General features: G+C 44.7%; 1 protein-coding gene across 3 annotated transcripts in view; it reads left to right on the top strand.

Annotated features, from left to right (window-relative positions):
- The window catches only part of LOC142583056 (glycine receptor subunit alpha-2-like), a 208,713-nt gene extending 191,381 nt beyond the window's left edge, over positions 1–17,332 (top strand). The window contains exons 5-10 of one of the 3 annotated variants that reach the window (XM_075693327.1): positions 5,167–5,479; positions 6,450–6,584; positions 7,257–7,618; positions 14,897–14,941; positions 16,251–16,268; positions 16,850–17,332. In XM_075693327.1, the coding sequence (XP_075549442.1) occupies positions 5,167–5,479; positions 6,450–6,584; positions 7,257–7,618; positions 14,897–14,941; positions 16,251–16,268; positions 16,850–17,050 (1,074 nt within the window). In that variant the 3' untranslated portion in view covers positions 17,051–17,332. The remainder of the gene's footprint in view (positions 1–5,166; positions 5,480–6,449; positions 6,585–7,256; positions 7,619–14,896; positions 14,942–16,250; positions 16,269–16,849) is intronic. The other 2 variants (XM_075693328.1, XM_075693330.1) reach the window with 2 other exon arrangements.
- Positions 17,333–19,616: the final 2,284 nt, after the last annotated feature.

Raw genomic sequence — 19,616 nt, 5'->3', positions numbered from 1 at the left:
CACATACTATCTGCGCTATGGTATATTTCTATGGGCCCCGCGCGCGTGCGCATGGGGACTAGGGCGTTTCAGGAGCTAGGTGCGTTTTTTACACAACACCTAGGGACCTACGCTCCCCTAGGGCGAAAAGTTACCTAGATATATAGTTCCCATTGGTGCCGCGGGGGCAGCGCTGCAGTCGACCGGCTGCACAGGCGAGCGGATGTAAATGCGCCTCCCGGTTCCTCGCAACAACATCCAGATGGCGCTTGCCTCCGCGCTTCCGCGGCGCACGCAAGAGGTCGCGTTTCTACCAGAGAGCTCGCCTTCGTGCATGACGTTCATTGCCAGCGTTTCCCGGTAACCATTGCGGTTATATGAGCTACAGTTGCCGGGAAGCATGAGAAGCAGTCAGGGAGCTTTGAATACCATCGCGCTCCACTCTTGTAGGCGAAGCTTAAGCGACCTCCACATTTTTGTAATGAAGCAGCAACTGTGAACCATTTTTTTTATTTCTCTCCGCCGCCGCTTCTCCTCCCTTCGCCTAATGTTCTTCATACTTCAAGCTGGTAATCTAAGTTTAGCGCTTGCAACAGCAAACACGTTGTCCTTTGGTGTTTGCCAATTAGGCACAAGCCATGGGTCCATGATTACTGCTCTACACAAGGTCGCAGAAGCGTCCGCAAGGTTACGCTGCTAAGGTACCAACCATGGACACGTTATTTTGTTTTATTTGTATTTTTACCAAGTTTATATGTAGGCCCTTTCAAATTTTGTGTTAGCATTTAGTTTCCTAATGCTTGGTTGTTAATGTTTGCCTTTACCACGATTGGTATTTTGTCGGGTGCATTTTTCAAACAACCAAGCGTGGTCAATGACCACTGTGGGTACGAGCCATGTTTTGAGGCAAGAACAACAGTAAAACTCCGAGACTGAGATTTCACTGCTGAGCACAAGAAAACACGTTCGATCGTCGCAGCGGTGGTCGATGAATGCGTAAACGCTCTTACACTGCGTATTGGGTGCAATTTAAGCAATTCCAGGAACCACTCAGGCTCGGATCGACCCGTGAGTCTGAGTGTGAGTGAACCCGGCTGAGAGGAGTCTTGGCGGGCCTGAGTTTAAGTGGGCCCTAAGAAAAAGAAAGAGGTGGGGGGGGGGGGTATTTTGTCAGCGAGTCTGAGTCAGATTATTTTATCTGGCGACCTATGAGGCTCCGGGTGGTCAAATTTATTCCGGAGCTCTGCACTACGGTGTACCTCAGAACCGACTGTTCAGTTTCAGGATGTTAATCCCCACAATTCAAGTAATTTCTTTTTTCTTTAATTTAGCGAAGTGCGCGGTACAGAACAAGTACGGACGCTGTGAGACGTAAACCATGTCTCATAATGCCAGTAGGCAACTACACCACCTTTTCATCCATAATAAGTAAACTCGGCATCTTTCTCGCTCCCCCATCTAAAAGGACTGTACTTGCAAGTATACCCGTCTTTGGCTGTGCTCACGCATGGCGAAACTTTCCATCACGTGAGTTGTTTCCAAGCACCAAACTAGCGCTCACAAACTGAGTTGCTTTTTCGTTCGAAGGCAACGATAAGACCGCCAGCGCAAAGCGTGCTTCGGTACGGCAGGCAGTTTTCGTGGACGAGGAGGGCGTCGAGAAGCGCCTACGTTCAGCGCCACCTTCACGGTTTCCGCGAACTCGGAATGCACGGGTCGCCATCCGCCAGCTCCACCAGTGTGCGACGGCACCGCACAGACACCGAAAACCCTCGAGTTTCACCAGTCATCTCCGCCGGCCAGTCGGCGAGATATCAGCCACGTTTCTGGTGGGTACTAGAAGGGAAACAGAGAGAGTACAGCACCGGGTGCGACGTGCATGCTATTTAAGTCGGTGACGGTTTTCGATGCACGGACTGTATCGGAAGTGAGCGCGTCGTTTCACTGTTGCCACTCGATTGCACGAAACAGTCTACGGTAGCGGTGCTGAGCGCGAGGCGGGCTTCTCGCTTTCGTTGTTCCCGGGGTGGTAACATTGTCTAGTGGTGCAAGCCCTGGAAACACATTTTCCGTATCGCCACTTTCAGCCGCCGCAATCTTTGCATTGTTGACAGCAAAGTTCCCAAACTCTGTCGTTTCTCTCTTATATTTTCTTTAATGCGCGTTTCTTCTTGCTCACAGTAGCGACAAGAACGCGACTGCTGAGATCTTGAATATTTCGTTCTATAATGTGGGTTGCAAGATTTTCTTTCTTTAATTTATCTTTTTTTTCATGTATATCCGCTAACAAAAAGCTTTAATCACACATCACGTGCATTGCAGTCGCACAAAAAGAAAGAAAAAGGTGAGGTTACGGTTGGCTCTTGTTAAAGTTTGCTACTCGTACACTAAGGCTAACGAAAGTTATCCGCTCCTTACGCTATTTAAAACGCTAAAGAAAAATAAAAATCACGCAATGACCAGTGGAACCGAAAACATTGCGCCTGATTTAAAAGGCAAGAAAGCGACAGTGCAGAACAACATGAAAACAAGTATTTCTTTAAATTTTATTCTGGGGTATCACGTGCCAAAAACCCCGATTCGATTATACGGCACAAGAAAAACAAGTGAAAATACGGGTAACACAATTGGAACGTGTGTTGGAGAATAGGTGGCAAGTTTTGTTAAACGAAGTCGAGGGTTGCAGAGAATTGTGTTGAATGATGAGCTTCGAAAATTCACAGATGTATTGGGTAGTAAGCGAAGCCATTTCCAGCACCCTTTGTAAGGCTATACACTGTAAGATATTTTACACCCTTAAAAGTGAAAAAGAATGTAAATATGTCTATAACTCACATCCTTATGGTGTACGTTATGTAGATAACACCCTAAGGGTGTGAGTTATAGACACATTTACACCCTTTTTCACTTTTAAGGGTGTAAAATATTTTACAGTGTAGGTCCGCTCGCAGCTAGCAACATTCCTTCTTGAGATGATGCAGGTAGGGAGAGTTAAAAAAATTATGGGGTTTTACGTGCCAAAACCACTTTCTGATTATGAGGCACGCCGTAGTGGAGGGCTCCGGAAATTTCGACCACCTGGGGTTCTCTAACGTGCACCTGAAGCAAAGTACATGGGTGTTTTCGCATTTCGCCCCCATCGAAATGCGGCCGCCGTGCCCGGGATTCGATCCCGCGACCTCGTGCTCAGCAGCCCAACACCATAGCCACTGAGCAACCACGACAGGTAGGTAGGGAGAGTTGGACATCTGAGGGAGAGAGAGAGGTGTTTGCTCTGCAATGTGCTTAATGAGACTGACATGACGACGATGATGACGATCAGGGGAAATTCAAGAAGGAAATGCCCAACGGACGTCAAAATTAAAATAAATAATAGGGTTTTACGTGTCAAAATCAGGGTATGATTATGAGGCCCACCGTAGCGCCGGACTCCGAATTGATTTCGACCACCTGAGTTTCTTTGACGTGCACCTGAATCCAAGTACACGAGCGTTTTTTGCATTTTGCCACCATCTAAATGCGGCCGCTATGGTTGGGATCGAACCCCTGACCTCGAACTCCGCAGCGCGACGCCAAAGCCGGTTCGCTACCGCGATGTGTTGTTTCTCAGATGTGCTGTGGTGTTGTGTTGTGCTCACTGCGGTGGTGCTGTACTCGCTCTCTCTTCTTTTAGCTTTTAGTCTTCCGTTTTCTTCCTTCCCCAAGCAGGATAGCAAACCGCGTAATCCCGGCTTGCTTGCCTATCTGCCCTTTCCTGTTTACCCGTCTTTCGGTCTTTCTCGGTTTCCGAACTTTGCTAACGTGCATACGAATAAGACTTATAATATTGTGCTGCGAGAGAAATGCCGACTTTTTAGGCCTGATGCGGCAACTGCGAAGGGGAAAGCCTGCAGTACCATTGTCTGCATGTTTTCAAGCTTTGCGTCTCGTCTCGATGGTCGCGTAGTTAGGCGGCGTGCCACGTGATGACAAGAGTGTTCAGGCGAAGGCTGCCACCAGCACGATTAGGCGTGCCGACGTACGTGCTGTACAGCCCTGTTGTACAACTTCTTTCGAAACTGCAGCAACAGGGCCCCAGCTGACATATAGATTCAAGATCGCGAGCTAGCACGCTTCCTCGAAAAGCGAAGCTGGCGTGGAAACGGCGAAACCTTAGTAATAACCCGATGCGTCCTCCTTCGGCACCTCGCCGCTTGACGACTCGTATGTGTTAAGATAGCCCGAACACAAGGCGGACGGCGGCAAAAGGCGACGATAGAAGAAGCCCCACGCGCTAGCTAGCGTTTGCTCGGCTCACTGCCGGGAAAACTCAGGAAGCAGCGATACGGGTGCACCGAGGAAATGAGGCTGGTGTTGAGGGCAAGTGCAAATATAACCAGCCCACACCCCGTACGGTCGAGGAAATTTGCTCCCCGGGAAGCCTGAACGAAGGCGACTCCCCAGGCCGTCCTTTCCTCTTTTTTTCCCTTTCCTGTCTTGAATCGCCGGAGCTGCCGCACGTCGGAATAGTTCCTGTCACGCGTCCGTTCGCCCAGAAGAGAAGACGGGTTCCCGGTTGCGTTGGCGACGGCAGAAGCCGTTTCGCTGTCGAAAGCACGCAGCCGGCTATTTGTCTGCGTCGGCGCTTGGTCAAGTGATGCCACAGGGAAAGCGGGGTCTAGGTCATTTCGTCCCCTTTCGAGACTGGACCGCGTCGTGCCCAGCCGTCTGGACCGTTCTTTTGCTTTCTCGAAAAGAAGAGAGGAAGATAGGCGAGAAGAAATGTGGTGGCTGTATATGCGATGCTTCCCCGCCTGCAAAATGGGCGGATTCGTCGTGGTTGGGGCTCGTGCCTGTTTTAACGGCAGGAATGCTTTTGGCGGGGGCAACGCTGACATGGCTTAAAAGTACTGCAGCTGCTAGCAAGCAAGAAGCTAGGGACATCAATGTATTATGCTTCCGTTAAGCATCAACGTATACTTTTGCGTATTTTGCGAGTTACGCTTACAGTAACTGATAAGGAAATGTACATTGCTACCATTCGCGCCTTGTCGTCAAAGTAGGCCAAAGTTACAGGCTTAGAGAAACAACTCACTGAGAGAAAATTGAGCGGGCAATTTGGGCGCACATGCTCGTGCGTGTCTCTAATGTTTTCTGTTCTCTGGAGATGACCCCGCGTGACTTGGTGTGTCGCGACAATTCGTGCAGGAGTACGGCATGGACATCTACCTGCGCCAGTCATGGCAGGACCTTCGGCTGAACGTGACCAAGTACGGCGTGACCACGCCGGTGACCATCAACGGCGAGGACATCATGAGCAAGATCTGGAAGCCCGACCTGTTCTTCCGCAACGTCAAGGAGGCCAGCTTCCACTACGTGACAGTGCCAAACAAGCTGGTCAAGCTAGGGCCCGACGGAGAGGTGCTGTTCAGCATGCGGCTCACGCTGCGCCTCGCCTGCTTCATGTCCTTCAAGCACTTTCCCCTAGACACGCAGAAGTGCCACATTCTGCTTGGACCCTGTGAGCAGCCGTCTCCATTCCTCGCACACTTTAGTTTCGCTAGAGTAGATCACACTGTGTGAATGAGAAACCCTTTCGGTGCGTTGAACGCTCAACCTAAGGGAGCGTTGATGGAAGGAGTGGGCGACGCAGGGAACAGCGGGGTCCATGTGCAAGGGAGCTAAGGTATATGACATTTGTCTGCCCAGGTCAACCCAAATCATAAGAAGCCAACAAACAAAGACACCAAGGGCAACATAGGAGTATAATTGAAATAAATAAATTAATGGAATCGAAAGTGGATGAAAAAAACAACTTGCCGCAGGTGGAGAACGATCCCAGATCTTTCGCATGCGAAGCGCGCTAAAGCTAAATGCTCGCCATTGCGCGCTTGTGTGCATCCACATTCTTAACTTTTCATTTCTTCATGTCATTTCTGTGTATTCATTAAAATTAAAATAACTTATGAAGTTTTACGTGCCAGAACCACGATCTGATTATGAGGTGCTGTATGCATTAGACAATCAGATATTCTGACAAAGTCGGCGACAAATGTTTCCAACGCGAAATACCTAGTTTGAGTACATGGGCGTATTGAAGCGGCGTTATACACAGATAAACAGAATGTAAAATATGGTGTAAAACACGCATGCAACAACATTCAAAAAAGTTGTGTGGACTTCGGATGTGCTTACAAAGTGAGCAGCAAGCAAAATGAGGTTCACTTCAAAGCACTCACTGCTGCATGCAATTGGACATTAATACATGAGTTCCTGTCGGAGGCCCCTTTAGTATCTAGAAAATTTAAACACTATACTGATTGGAGGCAGATGGTTGGTTATGGCTGCCTTATTTTGCCCGAGTACAAAGTATATCTATAAGGTAGGATGTGAAACACAACATACAAAAATTTGCAATCAATTAAAGGTATCCGTGGTGGAAGGTCTCGTTATTCACCCCACTGCTCTCATGTTCTCGCTTAAACTTGCAGACGCCCAGACCATAGAGCAAACAGCCATTTCGTGGCAAGACACGGACCCCATTGTGCTTGAACGCCCCATCGAAATCCCTGAGTTCGACCTGGTCCACAACTCTTACGGACATTACAACCGGGCGATCGACACAGGTTGGTACATTCTTTTTATTCACCAAACACGTGCTTAGCATTTTCCCAGTATACTTTAGTAACCTACCGACTCCATTCAAAATGCAATTTAAAGCACAACGCTGGCTACCATTTACCTTTTCTCACAATACAAGATGCTATTTGCCTTAAATATCGACGTGGTCTTACATGCCACGCATACACTAGATTCTACACTGTGAAATACTAGTCGATGCAGCAGTAATTCCACTGAATCTTCACTAGAATATATCAGAAAATTAAAAGCAGTGTGCTGCTTTGTTCATCATTTAGGCTATGGGTAAATTTGGAATTTTCTTTTTACGAAAGATACCTAGTAGCGGTTCCAAGGCGCCAAATGTTCTAGTTTTCATGCAGCCTAGTGCTCTTACTAGGGATATTCAAAGCCGGCTGACTATGGAGCCATCCTTACGTAAATTAACCTCCAATTCTTTTGCTCGTTTTGTAAGCGTAGTCTAAGGCGTCTTCTGAAGAACAATGTATTTAAATCAGCAAACCACGGTACTCTTTTCTGTGACGTGAAATGGACATAACCTCGCAACCAGTCACCATAGCCTCTCATACGAGTTCCTTCAAAAATTTTGCTGCAATATTTGGAAGCCTTTATTTTATAGAACAGGCGTGTCCGCGGACTGCTCGCCTTCCCCTGCGCAGGCGTGTTCAGTTTCCTGAACGCGACGTTCATCCTGGAGCGACAGAACGGCTACCACCTGATACAGACGTACCTGCCCACTTTCCTGATCGTCATGATCTCCTGGGTCTCCTTCTGGCTCAACGTGGACGCCACGCCCGCGCGAGTCACCCTCGGAGTCACCACGCTGCTCACCATGACCACCGTCGCGTCCGGTGTGCGCACCCAGCTCCCACCCGTGTCATACATTAAAGCCATCGACGTTTGGATAGGCGCCTGCTCCGTCATGGTCTTCGGAGCCCTGCTAGAGTTCACGCTAGTCAATTACCTGTCCCGAAGCAAACTACGACCCGAGGAGTTTCGCAAGTCCATCAACATCTTCAACGTGAGTTTCTGCTTTCGGTGACCTTCTGTTCGTTGATAGGCGGTAGCTATGCCGTTTTTATCGTTCCTTTCTTCTTTCGGCATATTAGGTATTCTTTTGTTTAGAAATCACCCTTGTTTGAAACAAAGATATCCTATTGAAACGTTCTTCAACCTCGCGTAACTCTCTTGATAAGTCGCCCAACCAACACCGAACTGAATCGTACATGTGAACCCCCCCTTCGTTACTAAGGGCCTTCAGTATAAAAAGGAACACGAAGACAAGACAATAGAACAAGCTTGACATAAAGTTTCCAATTGCTTATTTGTGCGAGAACAGTGCAAACGTTCTGTAGTTGCTGCTTTAAGAGACAAGCAAAATGAAGTTACTTCACAATCAAGCTGCCATTTGCCTGCCTACTTGTTAGCAGTGGTAGTAGTAACAGCTGCGATGCTTGTCGTGCCAAAGTCGTGATGCCACATACAGTTGATATATACGCCTCTTAGAGCTCTTTCCAAGGCCCTGTCGATTTTTTCATCTTTGAATCTTTCTACCAGTTTTAAGCTTCTTCAGGACGAATCCGGTTCACTTCATAAACGTATTAATATTTCTAACTTCAACATGGAGGCCACAAGGTGGCTCGAGGAGTGTGACATTGTCGAGCAAAGGTCTCTCGCTCAAGATTTTTGTCGTTTTTCTTCCACGCCTTTTATCTACATGTGACAATGACAAGTCCAAGAAAGGAAGTTAACGCTGACCGAAGCGTTTATAAAGCAATCAGCTTCTCGATTAAGCTTGCTGCACCTCGTAAAACATGTTCACAAGGTAAATCACGCTTTGAAAAGAAAGACAAACATCATTAGCTGGCGGGATTCCGTTCATGATTATATATTTTAAATATTCAGTGTAGATTTAACGGTAAATGCGAGATAAATACGTTATAATTAGGAGATCGCACCTCTCTGAGGTCCTGCATCCATGACTTAGACCGAATTCGCAACATTGCAAGTGTTGTTCAGCAGGTTACTGGACACATGTTCTGCCTCTTCGAGGAGCGAAGTGCCACTGACAGCGGACTGGAGTAGACCACAGTCAGTTAAAAATAATACGCTTATCGGTTCCTTATTTGTTCATTTCACATAAATTTTTCAGTACTGGGAATTTGCACTCTAACTGCTGCGCATTATGACAGTCAGATACCGAAAAGTAATAGCGTAAACGCCTTCGACTAACTTCACCCATGTGAAGAGATAATGAAGCCAAGGAAAGTATTGGGAAAATCATTAGTAGCTTTAAATGAAGCCAAGAAATGACAAGCTAAAGGAAAATAAAAGTGTATGAAAAAAAATAGCTTGCCGCCGGTGGGAGCCAAACATGCATCCTCCATATTACGCGTGCGTTGCACTACCAAGTGTACAATTGTGCTACGCACAATTGGAAGTGGAACGCATGCGTAATGTTGCACTACCATTCGCGCACTGCATCAGTTGGTAGGGCCCATTGCGTACCAATATTAGTACTACTAATTATGCACTAGCAATTGCGTACCGATTGTAGCAGAATCGGAAGAGCAACGCATGCGTAATGCGGTAACATCGTGATAAGGGCTAATTGGTTAATACTTAGAACTGAGATTGAACAACGCGAATAAAACAAGGACAAGAGGAAACACTTTTCTGTGGTAATGCGGGGTTTGTGGGCTGGGCTCCTACCGGTGGCAAGTTGTTCTTTTTTTTTTTGTAGAGTTTCATTTCCCTTTAGCTTGTCCTTTCTGCACTTCAGTTAAAATTACGAATAATTGCCCCTATGATTTCCCGGACTTCATTATATGTTGGCGCCATATTGTGGTTACTAACACACATCGGGCCCATCGGTGTCCCTTTTTCTTATTCATTCCGACTAACTTTATTTTTCGAAAATACCGTCAGTTTATGTAATCACACACATTCTTCAAACACACAATACAATCGATTGCAGTCCACTTTAGCCGTTACATAATTTCTTGGATCATTTTCGCATTATGATTGGGTCAATGCCCTATAGAGCGATAGAATGCCCTAGGTGTTGCTTGCGGGGAAAGCAATTTTCCTTCGCATGTTCTTCCGTGTTCCTTTTGTGATCTGGACCACTTTTCCTTGCTCATTGTTAGCATGGTCTTCTATTTTCGTTTGAGTTATATTTTGCTCTGTGTATTAGCTTTCCGCGTTAGAATAAACACGGCGTTACATTTTTCTGGCAATATTCTTGCAGAACAGGCCACTTTTTTCCTTCATGTTATTATCGTACTATGCCGAGTGATCTTTCCGGAAAACATATTTGCAGCATTTATTTATTTATTTATTTATTTATTTATTTATTTATTTATTTATTTATTTATTTCGCGTACTTTCAAGGCCCGAAGGCGTTACAGAAAGGAGTGGAGTCAAAACAAGAAGTAATGCAGTAAAAAATACAAACAAAAAGGTATTAACAAGAAATACTAACAAAAGGCATTCTGAACGGCGGTCTTGAAGTTAGTAGAGTCGGTGATGAGTGCGATTGAGGCGGGAAGGCGATTCCAGTCCGTGCTTGTCCTGGGGATGAATGAGTCACTGTACCGGTTAGTACGGCACAATGGCACGCCGATTTTAAGGCTGTGGTCTTTGCGGGCAGAAACATAAGACGGGGGGGCAAGAAGGGTCTCTTTTAAAAGGGGGTTCAAGTGAAAAACTTTGTGAAAAAGGGAGAGACGGGAAGATTTGCGGCGTGACGAAAGATCAGGTAAGTCAAGAGTTCATTTCATTGAAGAAATACTTGCATAGCGAGAATAATTAGATAATACAAAGCGTGCACTGCGGTTTTGAATACTTTCAAGAGTAGAAACTAATGAAGACTGAGTCGGATCCCAAATGGCTGAAGCATACTCCAATTTGAAGCGAACTAAAGTTTTATAAAGAGTTAGCTTCAGGGAAGAAGGGTCAGAGCTAAAATTACGGCGTAAGTAACCAAGCATGCTATTAGCGTTTTTAGTAACATAGACAATATGCGAGTGCCAAGAAAGGTTATTTGATATGTGAAGGCCGAGATACTTGTAAGAGCTAACTGACGTCACAGGTGCACCATTAATAAAGTAGGTGTGTGTGGCAGTGTTACGAGATATACGCATGGCCTTGCATTTATTTGAATTTAGTTGCATGCACCAATTAGAACACCACTCAATTACGCGGTTAAGGTCGTCCTGCAGCTCTTGGGAATCTGAAGGATTAGTAATTTTACGGTAAAGAACACAGTCATCCGCGAAAAGCGTTATGGAAGAGGAAAGAACGCAGTTCGGAAGATCGTTAATATAGATTAGAAAGAGAAGTGGACCCAGGACTGACCCTTGAGGAACACCTGCTGGTACGTTAGAAAACCGAGAATTACAGTTATTAGTGTTTACAAACTGCGTCCTGTTAGAAAGAAAGTTTTTTATCCACTCGAGTACATTAGCGTCCAAGTTAAGTTGTGACAGCTTAAGCAGAAGTAAATCATGGGTCGCAGAGTCAAAGGCTTTGGCAAAATCAAGAAATACGCAGTCAATGTCGGTACCTAGATCAGAAATTGCAAAGAGATCGTTAGTAAATGTTAAGAGCTGTGTTTCACAGGAAAAGAACTTACGGAAACCATGTTGACAGGGGTTGAAAAAGGAGTTTGATTCTAAAAACTCAGCCAAATGTGAATATATTATATGCTCAAGAATTTTACATGAAATGCTTGTTAGTGAGATAGGCCTGTAATTGCTGGGTAAGTGTGTGTTACCTGATTTATGAACTGGAATCACCTTTCCCACGCACCAGTCGTGTGGAAGAACAGACTGCTATAATGACTGAGTGAAAATGTGCGACAAAATAACAGCAGAAAATACATTAGTACACTTCAAAATTTTTGAGTTCAGGCAGTCTGGGCCGGCAGAGGAGGACGTTTTTGGATTGTTAATTAGGCAGCTAACACCAACCCAGTCAATAGAGATTGGATCCATGGGCGAAAAACCAGAATTGGATACAAGCGGTAATCCACGTGGCATTGTGGTAACATGTGATGAGAACACATCATTGAATACATTACAGCATTCTTCAGGAGCAACAGGTTGATCATTTGGGTATTATTAGATTTTTATATCAAAGGATATTCAGCATGCTACTTTGTTCAAAAGTCGTTCCTACACTTAATAAGATGCATTTTTTCACAGCAGCCTAAAAAGGGATGCCTGGAACTCTGGCCAGTTCAACCTGTCTGCTTCCTTTGTTTCTTGAAATGAAAATACTACTGATTATTGCATGACGCAATTCATCTCAAACTAGATCACTTCCTCTCCCTTCTTTCTTTAATCCAGTGCCCCAAATGACCATGAGTTACAGATAAAGTTCATATCTTTTTTTTAGGAAAACGTCCTCGGCTAAATATATAAAATAAAGTACCAAAGGCACTGCAGACTTAAACTGAGTGAAGTTCTATTGCGAGAATTCAATTGTAGTTATCTTAATTTCGGACATTGTCACAATATCCCCGAGTGCTTCTTCCTAACGTACTCCATATGGCACCGTTCTTTTCGCCTGAGTACAAATAAGTAATGGGAAAAGTAAATATCCGAAATTAGTTTCTTTTTTATATGGAATTTATGAAGAGCACAAAGTCGTGCGTACATCTGCGAAAAGCCCTCATAGTAATTTTTTTGTGGTATCACAGCTGTGGCAGCACTCGCAAGCGTTGTGAGCATATGCAAGTATGCTATACATATGCCGGATTTTTCTATTACAGTAGCTTAATTTAACTGGTGCATTTTTTTAGATACTTAATTCATGATCTTACAAAAAATCACCGGGAATTAAAGAGTTAAAAAGATAAAAAATTCTAAATGATGGCTCTTCATTCATTTACAGCATATTTTTCGTTTACGCATAGCAATGTGCAGTATAAGTTAACTTTCGCACGAGAGGACAACCAATGTTACTTTTGCAGCTACCAGGAATATCTATGAGTAACGAATTCAGCGCTAATTTAATGCAATGAGTGCACGTACTTCTTGTGAACTTAATTATAACTATTTTACAAGATCCGTTCGCCATCTTACTATCTATGCCAGTCCCCTTTGCATGCCTAACTTCCGATACTATGAAGCGTTTCGCTTGCGTACCAAGAATAATGATTCTTCGATTACACCACTGTGGCTTCCGCTCGGTGGGACTACTAAACCATTAGTTGAACTAATTCAAACTGCTCGAACGCGCGACGAACCGAAACAGTGAGAGTGGCTATTTTGAATATAAATGGCGATATTCTTAACGCGAATAAGCCTTTCCATGCTGACAGCGAAGTCAACCAACCATTCCCGTAGCCTTGCATGTGTGTCGATCGTTTCGACAAACAACTTTTTATGACTTCCGCGTTTTCGCGTATCGCTCTCGTGCATCGCTAGTAGAGTACGAAAACGCCACACCAGAGACCTGAATTCGTTTCTAAAAGCCCTCTTCAAACGTTCATGTTCTTCCAAGCTGCAGCAGCTATCAAGCTTACCACGTCTTCTATCATTTCTTTTTTCAAGCGAGGTCGAGAAATGACTTGGAAGGTGATTCATGGTAATCTCTGAAGTATGAGTTTCTCCCTTCTGCGGAGGGCACAATTTCGGGTTTTCCCTCCACAGCGCACGAGTCAGAACGCGTTAAAGAAAAACGAAGATGGTGACGACGCGGGAGCAACGGCGTTCCAAGATGAGGCAAGGCTTGGACGACGAGTACTAGCGCAGAGCGTCGTGGATATAGAGTTCATGACAGAAAAGAAACGAAAATATCTAAGTTGCACGAGCGAAAAAAGCCATTACGTCAGCACTGTAGTCATTCGCACGAAAAAAAAGAAACAGAGGCAGCCCATAAATGAAAATTTTCGCTCAGAAGAAGACTAGATAAAAGGTCATTATAAGCTGCAATTTAGGCGCTTGGTAAAAGTCGAAGAAAGAAGAGAGAAAACTGCTTGCGTAATATATATATATATATATATATATATATATATATATCTGTGTGTGTGTGTGTGTGTGTGTGTGTGTGTGTGTGTGTGTGTGTGTGTGTGTGTGACTGTTTATTGAGGTCTGTGTTACAAGAAGAATATACAGTATCACAAGTTATTCCGATAGACAACACTCAAAAAGCATGGAAATGAGAAATGTGCGAAGTGCATGACTTAAGCGCGAGGACATGTTGAAATGCGCAATGACCACGAAACTCTCTGCGACAAAAAAACAAAACAAAAAAAAACATGTACGCATAAACTCGGTGCCTCGTCTATTTTGACGCTGCCGTTTTCGCAACTCGTGTAACGTAGTCCTTTCCCATATCTTCACTTATGAGTATGCAGTAATGCTGATTTGGAAGTGAGGCACGTGCTTAGCATCCCCGCTTTTCGCGATCAGCGTAAATGGAAGAGAGAGCATTTTATGCAGTTGCGTACAAAAGGCACTCGCCACCACGTCAGATATACAGCAAATTTTCACTAGCCTTAACAGTAACGCTATCAACGTCATGAGTACCCTACTTTATAATACAATCTGCCGAGCTCTGTACATTATTCTTCTTTTTGCTTTTAAAATGAGTTCTTTTGTTAGACTGCATCTGAAAATACCTAATTGTCAAATGAACTTGTTTTATTTGTGCTGTTCAGCAGTATATGGCTCTGCATTTTTTTCTCGTTGGGTGACATAAACCGTGATCCTATTTTAAACAGAAAATACGCACAGAAATGTGAATATTGAATCTATGTGTGCCACTTGACCCTATAGTATACTGGGAATTTACCAGAGCGCTATTCTGAATTCGTTCAAATTCCTCGATTTTACCCAATGTGATTGGCCCGTATTAAGTTCAAGGCTCCACAGATAGGCTCTAAGGACCAAAAATTCCGGATATCGTAAAGCCTGGAATAGCACTTTCTCTTTATAACTTTATTACAACATGAACTAGTACTCAAGGACTCATTTCTTTCAATTAATTTCAGGTTCAGCCTATGTGCGTAAGTGCCCCTCAGTTCGCTTTGTTTACATCACCTTACCGTTTTCTTTTTTCTTCCTTTTCTTTTTGTCGTCGCATTGAGTTCATCCATATCTCACTGTTTCCTTGTCATCTAGCGCTCTCATTTTTATAATCTTGATCCTGAGTAGCTTTTGTGGCTCAACAATAATAGTGCGACCACTATTATGTGCACCTTAAGGCAATGGCCCTTTAAAGGCACAAAATGTCCCAGTACTTCTTCTGTCTGTAAAGTTTTAAGCGTTAACCATTGTTGCTTCTTCAGCTTCGCAAGAACCGAACCTGGGACGTCGAAACAAGTGACGAAGAGGTTAGCCACAGTTCAAGCACTTTGTTCACTTCCTCACCACTGGTCACTTCCCGTTTGCTTCGCGATTCAACACGTCAACGTCACTGTTTTTTTTTCGCGATTTTCATTTTATTATGCGTGTGTGCATTTCACGCACTCGTGGTGTGTTTCATCTTGAGAGTCCTTCGTTGACGATGTGAATATCGCTGCACACATTTATGCAAAATTTGGTTTTCTAGCCTCGCAACTTGGCGCTTAGAATTACAGGATGTTGAGCCAGTTTTTAGTGACTCGTGTTATAAGCGTACAGACCCGGACAAAAGTAGAGGGAAACGTGCCACTCTTGGGGCCACTGACGCAGTGATTGAACCGTTTACAGACATAAAAAAAAGTCCGCAGACCGTTCACAATGACGCGCTCGCTCGTCGACTGTGACGTCGAACTCTCATGCTCAGACCGCATTATTGCGTGTGCGCTAGCAGAGCAGGTCTTTAGCGCCTCGCCTGGCGATATCCCAAGTTGGGCCGCTCGTTAAAGCATGCAACGCGTACCACGCCACAAAACTTAAGGCGCGACCGAAGCGAATGCGAGAAGGCACAATTTGCTAAGGAAGGAGTTTTCGGCGAGGCTGTCCTGGAAATTTCGGGCTCGGCATAAAACTGACCTCCGAAGAGGTGACATCACATGTGGAAGAACTTTACGAGGAGCCTTTAACGCGAAGTGCCTCTTAATTACAGCTTTTTGTCACCTGCAGTAAAACTTTACTGCTGCACAATTTGGCCTTTATTGCGACGAACTTACGGTTATTCGCGCTTTACAAACGTGACCTTAACAATACGGTATATTTTCATTAGTCCTTTTTTTTTGCCCTTGATTAGAACACAGACATAATACGCTAGACAAGGTGACGCAATGGGAAAGCAGCATATTCAGCGGCTAGTAAAACCTGCATGAAGCAAGTGTTGACTTTTATCCTGCTGGTGATGGCTCTCAAGATCACTTACATCATAACTTGCGCACATTCCCTGGTACTTCTTCCGTGGTAGCTGGTTTGGGAATGCTGGGATTGCTTGTTTTCTATTACCGCTTGCCCTACGACGCTTCCTGTTTTTTGCTGTCAGTTTACGAAGCTTTTTTTATTCCTGGCACCAACCTCAATCAAGCATCATCGCTTTATTTGTTTGTTCTTCTTTTGGTGTTTTTTTATTTTTATTTTCTTTTTTTTCTCTTCTGGATGAATGAGGATTGTACCAGGAGCATACAACGTCAGTCGTGATGCTTACCATGCACGGCGCATGTCACATATTTTTCTTTGTCTACTCCCTTACAGCAATCAAGATTCACAAAGGTACCGTCAGTTTTTTCTCTTTTTTTAAGAGAAACTGCAGACCTTCGTGAAATGTTCCGAAGGAAATGTCGTATATTTTCCTTAAACTTTTCTTTACTTTTTAAGCAATTTATGTAGGTTGAGAAGGTCGTTTAATCTCTAAGACTCATACGAAAACTATCTCAAGTCAATGGAATGGACGCTGAACGTTTTGAGTAGGTTAGATATGTCTAACTAGATCTATGTCGTGTGAACGTGCGTCGTCACAAGAGGAAGAGCGTAGAATTTATATTCATGAACGTCATTATAAAACTGCATTCACGTCAGCTGATGGTCTCAAAATGAATAGCGTGGGCAACGCGTGTGAAGCTGTAACGACGAATTCCTTTCTGTCAGCTTGGCGTTTTGTTGTTTCAGCTACATCTACGCTCAGCCTAATCGCAGTCATGATGGCCATATACGCTAGGCCATTAAAGATCAGCCTATTCTATCGCCTTAGGTAGGATGAGCAGCCTTAGCGAATTTTGTTTCCGTTCTTTTAGAAAAGATAATAAAATACCAATTTCTTTACTTTTTGTTTACCTTCCTTTACGCTTGTGCAGCGTAACCGGAAAAGTGGTGAAAAGCAAGACGGTGAGGAAGGCGCCAACAAGTACGAGACACGCGGGCACATGGAACTTCAGAAGAACCTCAAGAGGTCCCAGAACGTCGACAAAGTGTGTCGCATCATGTTTCCCTTCGTGTTCTTCGTCTTCAACCTCATCTACTGGTTCTACTACCTCTACCAGAGCGAGTTCACTTGAAACGGAAATTTGACTTCTTACCGGAGTTACAGGACTTTTTGAAGAAGGTCAACGCGGTCCGCGGGAAAGCATGGTCTGTGCCGACTGCAAAAACGAAAAAAAAAAGATGGAACAAGGGACACTTCGGTGTTTTTGCACTACGGAAACTTTTTACGCTAGCCTTTTGCTACATGTCGATCGGTGAGGTTAAAGGCGCCGGCCCCTACGGTATGTGCTGGACGAAATTCGGAGACACATTTAAATATTGGAGCTCATAAACAGGAGTTTCAGCTGTTTATGTGAGTTGCGGTGCAATGTGTGCATGCTAGCCAACGTCGATAGCTTTGCCGTGTTCCCACCTCTACTTATTCGTTAGGTATAATTGCGGTTTCACACCCACTGCTTGAGATACACAACGCGAGATGAAGACACAAAACAGGACATCTGTGTGCTTCCGCGTGGAGCAAAGGTGCCTACTGCTTGTGTTTTCTTCGCACCGCTGTGTGTCTCAAGCAGCGCGTACGCAACACTGATTGCGTCGACAGCTTGTCTTTTGATTTATAGAGCAGCTGCTGGCTAGCAAAGATTCCATTTAATTTATTGGAGGAGCCCTTGCGGGCGCCGTTCGTGTTTACCTATTTGACATCGTGCAGATGTGTCTAAACTTTCGTTTCGTTAGTTAAGCCTTTTAATGGTGGGAGTGAACTCGCAACAGCTGAAGCCTTTGACTTAGGGTGTTTCTTTGTTGTTGTTGTCAAGCATATTGGCTTGCCAGCGTGTGATCGTTAAATGCACCAAGATTGGGGCTTTTTGCATACTGTCTTTTGACGAATGTTTTTTTAATTATTATTGACTGTTATGTTTTACTGCCAGAGAAGCAGAGCTGGCGATTGCACTTTGCCCTCCTTTTGCTTCTTTGTCCTGTTCGCCGAAACAAAGACTCTGCACACTGTATTGCATTTATTCAGTAGTTTTGCACTTCGCAGTTGTATCATAAACCTAGGCGCTGGACAGAATTAATGTCACAACCGCGATATTTCTGAACAACCAGATTGAGCCGCCAAGGCAGGGCTATCGGTAGCATTTTTTTTTAAAGTTGCTTAGTTCGTCATTCGGATATGCACGTGAGAGAGAAACAACTCTAACCAATGGTTCTGTGCTGCTTGACTAACTTTACGGAAGCGTTTTCAGAAAGGCCATGCTTGCGCATTTAAAGCATCGAAAGTTAGATGCGCGCGAGTATGAGCAGCGCCCTTTAAAGGGGTCCTCAAGCACTTTATTCCCGTTTCTTCAATTTCAATCCTTCGTAAGTTCTAATTGATTTTGTGGTGGAAGGCTGCTTTCTTTATTGTGCCGAAAGTTGAAAACCTTAAGGGCATAATACAGCGCGTTCTGGACAACGTCAACGAAAGAGGACAAATTCACACAAGAAGTATTTGCGGAATAATTTTTCCATCAGACTAGACCGCAGCACGCATGCGAAGTGCTAATACTTATGACGACTCGTTTGCCTTTCAGTCACAAAACACAGTGCCACAGAACTCCAGTGTTTTTTTACACTAATCGGTCACGATACCACAGCTGTAACGTGGTGCCTAAGTTTATGCAACCATGCCTCAAGCACACAGGACACATGCAGCAGGGCACAACCACATAGTATTACAAACGGTGGCTTCGCGTTCTTGCGATATAAAGCGAAACACTTACACCCATGCAAGAAGCTGTTCGCTGCAAATTCGGAATTGGCCCAGTCAAGAAAGATTCAAGCGAATAGATGACACAGAGTACAACGCATTTCTCTGCAACGGCTCGCGTGCAGTCTCTCAGAGATTTCAAACTCGTAAATGAAGCACCTGCGTTTGACGCCATAGTTACCCTCACGCCACTCGTTACGAATGGTTTTGTTACGTGCGCGGTCATGGTCCAAAATTTCATATGGAGCCAAGCTCAGAACCTATCCTATATTTTTATTTAAGCGCAGAGCAGTTACCGTCAAGACGCTGCTTGCAGTTACCGTCAAGTGCTGCATCGGTATGTGCCTGAATCACTAGAGATATATGTGACGGAGTGGTGAGCTCGGGAGGCAAACAAGTGTCAACAATAAGTGGCTGAGGACCTCTGTAGGTTGCGGACATGCTCGAAGTTGTGTACAACTTCGTGTTATAGGCATTGGTGAAGGCGGATGACCAAACCACGAGGCACCTGGTGGGACCAAACTTGCCTCTATGGCTGGCGCTGAGAGCCACGATGAAACTTTTACGAGCGCGATCTGTATTTGCTGCATCCTTCCCACGCATTGTTGTTTCTCCAGTTAAGCGGTATGTCGTGTTCTCTAGTCAAATGAGCGTGTCCGATGGAGTGCTATGCGTTCTTTTTTATGTGTATTGCTGATTTTCCGTAGACAGTTGTGTGAGTTCTTCGTGAAACCAAGCAGGGTATGTGGCTGTACTGTCGATTCCTTCAAGAAGGCTACCGCCAGGTCGATCGCGCTGTTATCCGCGCCTGGTGAACGATAGTTGTTTTGTGCCCCAAGTCATCGTCTATCCTGTGTATATTCATCAAATGCTTAAGCATAGTCAGAAAGGAC

The sequence above is a fragment of the Dermacentor variabilis genome, chromosome 5 (genome assembly GCF_050947875.1).
Source record: "Dermacentor variabilis isolate Ectoservices chromosome 5, ASM5094787v1, whole genome shotgun sequence".
Lineage (NCBI taxonomy): Eukaryota > Metazoa > Arthropoda > Arachnida > Ixodida > Ixodidae > Dermacentor > Dermacentor variabilis.
Note: the sequence above shows the minus strand (reverse complement) of the source record. Positions and strands in the feature narration are given on the sequence as shown.